Below are 9,514 nucleotides of genomic sequence, written 5' to 3' on the forward strand. Positions count from 1 at the left end.
AAATAATGTATTAATGGACTTTTCACCTGTATTGTTTGTACACTTAATATAGTCACACACTATTTGGCAACTTGCTATATTAGTTTCAATAACACAAATGACCAAACAAAACAACACTAAGAAATATGGAAAGAATGTGAATAATCATACTTGTTATATTTTAATACCTTGTTATCACTCCAACAAAATTGTGTATTGCCAAAAAAAATTGAATGAGCTATAGAACATTCACTAAGGTGAGCTTTATTTTTTAGTTATTGCTGAATGATTGTAAATAATTATATAGACTAAGAAAAAAATATTTTAAAATAAGAATAAAAATAAATATAAATGAAAATGTTCTTAAATTTTGTGGGGTCCTGGTTTTATTGTGAAAGATTTACATGTGCACACAATAAAAAAAAAGTTATTTGTAATCTTTCATCAAAAATACAACAACTAGCTTCCTGAAATTACTTTACTTTTTCCACTGTGGGGTTATATTGCAACAGTCTGGTTCTGGAAGTAAAATTCCTATTAATTTTCTAACAGGAAAATTACATTAATCATGATTCTGCAAAGAAATCTCCACAAATCAAAATCATCATGATAAAGGACTTCTATAGTGATCATCCACTCCCATAAATCAATCCAAATTAAATAACAGGCTTCATACACTTACACTAACCAGATACACTCTATTTTTTTCTTGTATATTTCATTATTTGTATATAATTCTTCTTTTTTTTTCAATTTTTTTAGGATATTTCATTATTTGTATTTCATTTTCTCTCTCTTTTTTTTTCTTTTTTTTTTTGCAGTCCAAAAAAAAAAAAAAAAGAGTATGCCAGACCTAGATTTCACTACTTGTTGTATGTCATATAACTTGTACGTGACAAATAAAATCTTGAATTTCTATTTGTTACACTCGAGCATGGTCTTTGTCCGATTTTCAAATGCTTGTGATTCACAAAACCAACACAGTAAGTAGCTGGTGGATTTGGTTAATAGCTTTTCAACAAAGATGTTTTAAAAATTCCCACAATGAAAATGAATGTAAATCAAAAAAGCACATCTGTTCTTAGGACAATCTTTGCTCGCAGTGTTCTCCTCTCCATCCTTCATAACAGAGACACTTGAACTTTGACCTCATGTCATTGAGAGGAAGATCTTCATGGGTACCATGTAGAGGGATCATGTAACCTGAGTGAGGGTCCCGTCGAGCACAGCGTCCCTGGCCGTTACACATTCTTTTACTGCAAGTCCTCACACCGGCCTGCAGGGCGGCGACATACTCTCCTAATACTGAGCTGATGTAATCACGCAAGAGAGCACACTGCAGCTGAAGAATGACAGAAATGTATATTAGAACTGCAGCAATGAGGAAAAGATATGCACTAACTAAATCTAATATTGAAAATTATGCATTTTAAGTGTGTGTACTGACAGCGTTTAGATTTATCGAGAGCATTAGATTATCACACAATTATAAATCCTCACATACAGTTAGGCCTACTGACCTTAGACTTTGCAAAACTCAGCTCGCCCCATAACACGACTCCAGCGGCCCCTAAAGCAGCACTCTCACCTAGTGTGTGCTCCAAGTCCGTCTGAAAAGATACACACATATTATGATACATTTTCACAGAAGAATGTAGCTTTGAAAGTCAGGTCAACTTGAATTAAGCTTGAAACATAATCAGTTAAAGAATCTGAATGTTTCCGAAGGTCACAGCATACTGTTGTCATTGTCAGATTAAATGTAAACAATTCTGTTAAATTAATATTTATATTAGATTTTTGTTAAAATCAAACACAAATATTAGATGAAGAAATTAAACTAAAAGAAAATTAGAAATGTTGCCTTGGCAACTAAGTGAAATACGTTTGCTAAAATTACAGAAATAAAACTAAAACTTAAAAAACATCTTAATTAAATGGAAATAAAATAATATGAATATCAAATAAAAACTTAAAAATGAGAAATGTTGCCTTGCCAACTAACTGAAATAAATTTAATTTGAAGTACAAAAATGACTAAAACTGAAATTAATATGATTTAAAACTTTGTAAAAACTCATATTTGAAAATGTTAACCAATAAAATGACATTAAATAAAAATGATCACATAATAAAATAACTAAATATAAAAAAAAATAAAAAAAATAAAAGCTAATTAAAAATATTAATATAAACTATAAAAGTACATAAAATAACTGTTCAGAACTAAGGATTCCATGATATTATGTTCTTGACATTACTGATAACTGATCATTTGAATGCTATGGCTGATAACTAGAATTATAATGGTCCAAAATTAAAATTCAAAAATATTTAAAATAAATAACACTGTTTTAGAAAAATTATTACTTTAAATTATGCTGTTGAATTTAAGTTGAACATTATAATTTACTGTATAAAAATTTAGCAATTTGCTTAGGATTAACAATATCAGTGGTATTTTAATAATTATTAAATAAAAATGTTATTATTATTTATTATTATGTTTTTAAAAGTGAACTTTAATTGACTCTATTGCACCTTGGGTAAGGAGGTTAGTTACCTCTATAATATCAAAAATTGCATATTTAGAAGTACAGCAATGCATTGGCCAAGAATTAGCATATTTGCATTAAGAACGATTCAGAACTATAGGAGAACCATCTGCTTAAAGATGAAGACGAGGAGACTGTTCTGGGCACAAGCTCAGAACTAAACCCCTCCTCTTTCAAGATCTATTCTGGGCGGAGGTGAAAAGCACACTAATGCATGATGAGCCTGGAACTCAGAACAAACACGATGTAAAAAAACAACATGTGGAAATTGTCAAGGGGTACCTTGTTCAGAAATTCCAGTGTGTGTGAGAACGCCAGTCTGGCATAGGGAAATACAGGAAGTTTTTCAGTGCCAGGTGAATGCTGGGATGCAACTCGGAGGGCCTCGAGTACACGGTGTCTCACCATGAGTTGAGCGTGTGGGTGTCCGGCCAGTTTACGCCACAAATAAATGCTGGGATACAAGGCAGTAGAGTGTTGCCATAGAAATGCCAGTCTGTCGTTCAGAATCTCTGTTCCACTGTGGCACTGCCCTGTGTATCCGCTCTGGCCTTGGCCATTATTGTTATGGCAACTGGGAAACCCATAAAACCCCCATAATCCCTCTGGGCGGATGCGAACACCAAGGCGCAGGGTCTCTTCCATAAATATTCTTGCTCCCAATTCAAACTCTGCCTTCGCTTTGGATTTCACTTCCTCCTCTGACATATCTTCATATTTCCACCTAACCAGCATTTTGGACATTTTCCTATACACAATTCTTTTCCCGAAGTTCCACATCCATATGGGCTGCCATGCTTCCCAATCTAGCACGGCTAATCCACTGAACTTGTGTCTCAACACTTCACTGATCTGCGCCTCAGCCAATGAGAGGTGAGCCAACAAGGATCCTTGCTGAGGCAGGCCACCATTGACCATAGAGCCTTGACGGTTGATGTAGGGGTAAAGACCCAGACGGCGCTGATAAAAAATGCTCATATTTTGACCCTGAAATCTCTGCTGTGAGTTATGAATGATGTTGAACTGACGCAGCGGCAGGGAGACTCCATATCGACGCTCACATCGAGCTGTAGGTATATTCCAGATCACTGAAAAGCCACGCCTCCCGATATCAGACTCCACCCCCTCAACCATATTCTGAACAGGGTTGATGGGAGACAAAATGATTGACAGGGAAAAGATGAGGATTGGATGGGGAATAGTGGATTTCAGAAGCATTCCTATGAAATAAACACACAAATTAGTGTCATTCATATTTGATTTAAAAAAAAGCTATGTAGAGATAAGTATACTTTTTAGTTTCATGTGTAAGTGTCCTATTATTCGGTTTATACTGGGGTAGTTGAGAGGATGTCCATTCTAAAACTGGTTTGAAATAAACTTATGGTTGCCTGATTACAGGCAATATACCAGTAGACATGGTTAACTGGCAGACATTTGTCTACAATTCCTGCACACCTGTGCAATAATCATGCTGTCTAATCATCTTCATATGCAACACCTGTGAGGTGGAAGAATTATCTCGGCAAAGGAGAAGTGCTCACTAACACAGATTTAGACAGATTTGTGAAAAATATTTGAGAGAAATAAGCCTTCTGTGTACATAGAAAAAGTCTTAGATATTTAAGTTAAGCTCGTGAAAAATGGGGGCAAAAACAAAAGTGTTGAGTTTATAATTTTGTTCAGTATAATATTTCACAATATTAAATTTACAAAGTGTTTAATGAAAAGCCTTGCTGAATGAGACTTTTTTTTCACAAGCATTAAAATTAGTAGCCCCAAATGTATGTGTGTGTGTGTGTGTGTGTGTGTGTGTATATATATATATATATATATATATACACACCAGTGAGAAAAATCAAAAGCTGATACAAAGAAAAAGTCCATGGAAACAGTATAAATCAAATACCCAACCTGAAATCTGATCTTAATAAATGATAATCACAACACTTCAATAGATTTAGAAAGTTTTTATTTTGATGAAAACCCTTTAAAAGCAGCAGATAATCTCAGCAGCAGCATTTGGGGTGACAAAGATTTACCTTTTAATGATTTTACTTGTTTTCTTTTTATCAATCAAATAGTACCTAAAACACAAAGTAAACTTTAGTAATGAGGCACATTCAGATTGTCACAGTATTTGAGTCAGTACAGTTCAAGTTTACAAGATTCTTCTTGCCCCGTAAACACTGTGTTTGTGTATCCCTGAATAAAGCAGACAGGAGTGTAGCATGAGTCTCAGATGTCCTTGTGCATCCAGAAGATGGGCAGCCCTCTGTTGTCGGTGTACGGTGTTTGCTCCAGAGTCTGATTAACTGGAGCCAAAGATGACGGAGGACAAGGAGGAGGTGGAGGAGCAGAAATAGGGGGAGGAGGAGGTGGACCGGAGAGTGAAGGAGGAGGTGGTGGAGGAGGTAAGATGGAAGGTGTAGATGGTGCAGGATTGTTTAACTCATCACTCTTGCTTCCTTCCTCCTCGCTCTCTGCGCTTCTACAGAACTTGTGCAGCAACTCCATGGGCATGAAAGAGGCCAACGTCCCGACATTTTGGACAGGTTTGGATAGCACAAACCCCAGATGGGCATAGAAGTGTTGTTTATCATGGGTGGTTAGGCACAATCGGGTGCAGCCCCGTCCTTTTGCATACCGTTCAACCCCCTCCATCAGGACACGGCCATAACCCTTCCCTCGTAATGTGCTACACATCACGACCGATTCCACAAACAGACTACGGCTACCCAGAACACGGGACAAGCGGGCGTGGCCTATTAGCTTCTCATCCTGACTCCGCCTCTCTCCACTCAGCAGCAAGAGACACACCGGATAGCTGTGACTCGACTGACGGAGCGAGTGGATTCGTGCCCCCATGCTGCGCTGCCATTGGGCATTGAGTAATTCGGCACACACCTCCACGAGGTCCCAGCGCTCGTGAAGAGGTTCGATTCGAACGACTGTGCAGCTGATGTCACCATTGTACCTGCACACATGCCCAGGGCACGGGTCAACAGGGCCCAGTAAATGACTGAACGGCTCAGAAGTCATTAGAGTGACGTTCTTCATTCATTTGGGATAGTTTATTATTTATTCACCCTCATATTTTTCCATACCTGTATGATTTTTTTTTACTTCTGTGGAAGAACGAAGATATTTTTTTGAAAATAATAAAATGTTGTTTTGGACCCCAGTGACTTTCATTGTACGGAAAAAAGTACTTTTATATTCCACAGAACATACTTTATACAGGTTTGAAACAATGTGTGAGTGAGTAAATCATGACGACTAATAAAAATGTACATTTTTAAGTCGGCATACTGCTGAAAAATGTGCTGCAACAGTTGTCACTTGTTTTCAACACCCAACAGTTTTCATCACCATCACTTCCACGTCATTTTCACAGGCAAAAGCTAGCTTGATAAAAAAAAAGTAGACTGCAACTGTAAGTAATTCACACCACTGAAGCAACAAACACATGCAAAAAATACAGCAACAGAATTTCAGTAGAAGTTATCTTTTCATAGCACATATGATATATAAAACTTTGTTAAAGTTTAATAGCAGAGGAAGCTGTGGTGTGAATGTGGGATTCCTGCTATACCACATGGACTTGCTGATGTGAAATGTATTTTAGAAAATAAGGTGACCCAAGACACAAATATAAAAATACATATACACAAGACAAGTTCAGATTAGACATGCTTAAAACATTTCTTGTGCGTGTGTGAATGCAAGTGAATGGAACACGAACCTTAAAAAGATAGTTCGAACAAAAATGAACAAAATCCATCATCAAATAATCACCCCCATGTTGCTTCAAGCTTATGTCTTTTACTTCTGTAAAACTTAAAATAACATATTTTGTATGCAATGTATAGATTGTATGGGAAACTATTTTGCCAAATATCTTATTTTATGTCCCAACGGTCATCTGATATGTAAAAAAATAATAATAACTGTATGCACCTATAGAACAAGATGGCCAATGGTCAGTATGCTGAAATAAAAGGAAGCAATGGTAGTTGGTGGACAAAGTGGACAAGGTTATCAGTATAGTGATTTATCACTGGTTAAGACACTTTAATTATGAACAGAACCACACGTATAAAAATAACATGCATCTCTTCACTTCTCTAGCTTGCTTTCTAATAGTTTTCTAATAAACCCTGTAACTGAATATGTTGGCTTCCTCTTTTGTAAATCATTTTAAATAAAAATTATTTGCTAAATGCATAAACATAAAATGTAAATAACTGCTAGTTTCTTTGATAAAAATGAAACACAGAACCATGGCTTTAGTGTGCCAAAATTAACCATAACCCGTTATAAATTAAAAACACAAATCTACCAAATTGTAAATAGTAAAAAAAAAAAGTATAATAAAATGACCAGCCTCACCTGAAGCACTCACAGAGACGGACAGCCAGTTAATGTTTCAAAATTGTGTGTCATGCAACTGAGGGTCAAAATCAGGAAACAAGAGACTTTTAAGTGTTCTCTTTGTGAGCTTCATTTAACACTGGCCTGGGTTCAGTTTAGCCCATTCCATTGTATTACAGTTATTTTGAAGTGTACAGGCTGGTTCTCTAAAATGTGTGATGAGAGGAAACCGCTTTCATGACTTTACCAAGCCAAGTGTGAAATGCTGATGGGAAGTGTGTGGCTTTTTAAGAAGGTTGCGATATATAAATATTTGCAGGCCCTAATATGGACAGACACATTTAAGCTATTCAGAGCACCGTCATTTAACTTCTTCATGGGATAACTGGATTTAATGGCCATTTTATTTCGTTTTAAAGACCACGCCACTCTCTAACGGTTACTGAACAGAGTCTAATTCAACATTTCTAAATATAGTAATAGCTTACGAACTACCATGTCGTTATTATAGAACGAATTACTAAAGATTAACTTTGGTGTGTGTGTGCCGCAACACTCGAGCACAACACGACACACCGCAAGACAAAGAAGCGGTCAGATAAACTAACAAACAGATCAAGCAGGTCCGATTCCCCTTCAAATACGTGTTAGACACACATGCAGTTTATTTTGGATTTAGTTTATGTGAGTTCTTATCTGTGATACCTACATGCTGAAAACTTAATCGCTGTCACAGCAGCTGTCTTTTGAATCTCCCTCTTCTTCGACTGAAGCAGATTGAACAGCGCGAGTCGACTTACTGCCGCCTACTGGGCAAACTCAGCTCTTACACTAGCCTACATGAGCACATAATGAAGTACATTCTGTAAAGGCGAGTTTCCACTGGTGCGGAGTGAGTTTTTAATTCATTTGGAAGTTGAGCTGAAGCTCTCGCGCGGTGTATTTGACGCTGAGAGCGTCAAAAAGACTAAGCATTCCTTATGCAAATGTAGAACGAAAAACGCAGGGTAACAAACCAGGCTCTGTAAGAAGATGATGAAACGTAAACAGGGTGTTTTTCAGAGGCGCGCTCTGATCTAATCAAGAAATAAGGGCTGTTCGATTCCACAATTTTGGTAATCGATTCCAATTCCTGGCCCTGGAATCCAATGAAATCGACACCAAAAATCGATTCCTCACTGTTGTTTATTATTTTGGTGAATTTAAATGTGTGCACCCTTTGTCGGATGTAGCCTTCCGATTGAGAGACTCCCATAGACAAGCTTTGTTGAACTGAAAAATACTCTGAATGAGGAGTCGATGCCCCTTGATGGAATCGATTCTTTTTGGAATCGATTCCCAGCCCTACAAGAAATTAACCGATATCCTCGAAATACACAACGCCAGTCAAAATTCATTCTATGATCCAACTATTAAAACAACAATAATATGCGCTTACCTTTGTGTCGCTCTATAATTTTACACAGAACTAGAGGAAGACTCTTAAGTTCATATTGTAGAAAACAATACAGAACTTTGCACAGTCAAAACTTATCAAGTCCAGCAGTTTTCAAGGATTTATCAATCCGGACCGTTTAAAAGATAAAAGACAGGTTCGTATAAACCAATATATTTAGTATATTTTTGATTAATTGATTCAAATGTGCTCTGAATTCGGAGTTGCAGCGAAAGCCTTCTTGTTGTCTCACTCCACAATTATTGTCTCACTGGTTTATAGTTTTCAGAGTTGAGCCACTCTCCCACTTTTTAACTTATAATTAGACATTGTGATTACTTGAATATACAGTCATTCAAAATCAGATGTTATCATTTATCACTCTAAAAACCCGTCACTCATGAATCATAATGTCTGTCTGCTGAGCCCTTGTGATAAGTGCGACTGTGAACGTTTACATCAGCAACAGCGCCTCTGCATTTTTTTTATCAGCTTACAAAATCGCCATGTTTTATTTTGGGTCACCAGACTTACTCAGGTAACCGTCTTTAAATAGGGAAATCATGGAAGTGTTCGGTGGCTTCTAAATTCATCCCTGATTGGATCCTAATGAATGATGCTAAGCTAAATGCTAACAGTGGAACTGTACGCTACAGTGATTAAGTGCACGCACTGAGATGAGAGAGGTACATAACAACTCGTCTAAGTTGAAGTAAGAACATTGTGAAATATGGAAACGGTAACGTTTTCTTTTAAACGATTAGCCTATGCAGTTTATATGTTTGAAACCCGCCAAACTGACCCCAAATTTTGTCCACCCGCCTAAGCCAATTGTACCCGCACAATCAAATTCAAAACCGCCCAAGCACGTGAAGTCGGTGGTCCCTGGCCCCCTGCTGGGGTGTAGGTAAGCGGGGGGCTGTGTGGAGTTGTAAATGATTGATGTGGTGTTGTGTGGTGTGACTGGCATTGACTGGGCGAGGTGGTTATGAGTGGTTTATAGCATCCCCACCCGACCCTGCCCTTCACATTTAATGCTTGTTAATCACTGTTAACACCTGCTATAAACCTAACACGATAATGCATATGACAAAAATCAAATACATATCTAAAATAAAGAACATATGCCATGATGGCTTGCAAAATGCTTTATATTAAATGCCATTTACTG

General features: G+C 37.1%; 2 protein-coding genes across 2 annotated transcripts; both read right to left on the minus strand.

The window, feature by feature from the left end:
• Positions 1 to 808: 808 nt before the first annotated feature.
• On the minus strand, positions 809 to 7,589 carry hyal3 (hyaluronidase 3). The gene is made up of 4 exons (XM_026270816.1): positions 6,927 to 7,589; positions 2,817 to 3,754; positions 1,500 to 1,589; positions 809 to 1,321 (listed from the first exon to the last, which is right to left on the minus strand). Exons 2-4 carry the CDS (start codon positions 3,750 to 3,752, stop codon positions 1,061 to 1,063), a joined length of 1,287 nt encoding a protein of 428 aa, XP_026126601.1. The 5' UTR covers positions 3,753 to 3,754; positions 6,927 to 7,589; the 3' UTR covers positions 809 to 1,060.
• On the minus strand, positions 4,529 to 8,147 carry naa80 (N-alpha-acetyltransferase 80, NatH catalytic subunit). Its single transcript, XM_026270842.1, has 2 exons — positions 7,618 to 8,147; positions 4,529 to 5,511 (listed from the first exon to the last, which is right to left on the minus strand). Coding segments are annotated over exons 1-2 (741 nt in total). The 5' UTR covers positions 7,620 to 8,147; the 3' UTR covers positions 4,529 to 4,772.
• Positions 8,148 to 9,514: the final 1,367 nt, after the last annotated feature.

Source organism: Carassius auratus, chromosome 8 (assembly GCF_003368295.1).
Source record: "Carassius auratus strain Wakin chromosome 8, ASM336829v1, whole genome shotgun sequence".
Classification (NCBI taxonomy): Eukaryota; Metazoa; Chordata; class Actinopteri; order Cypriniformes; family Cyprinidae; genus Carassius; species Carassius auratus.

Coding starts and splice junctions, on each gene's coding strand:
- hyal3 (XM_026270816.1), bottom strand. CDS start 3,752: ATGCTTCTGAAATCCACTATTCCCCATCCAATCCTCATCTTTTCCCTG. Junction 1,590..2,816: donor CACTGGAATTTCTGAACAAG/GTACCCCTTGAC, acceptor GTATCTTTTCAG/ACGGACTTGGAGCACACACT. Junction 1,322..1,499: donor TGAGTTTTGCAAAGTCTAAG/GTCAGTAGGCCT, acceptor GTCATTCTTCAG/CTGCAGTGTGCTCTCTTGCG.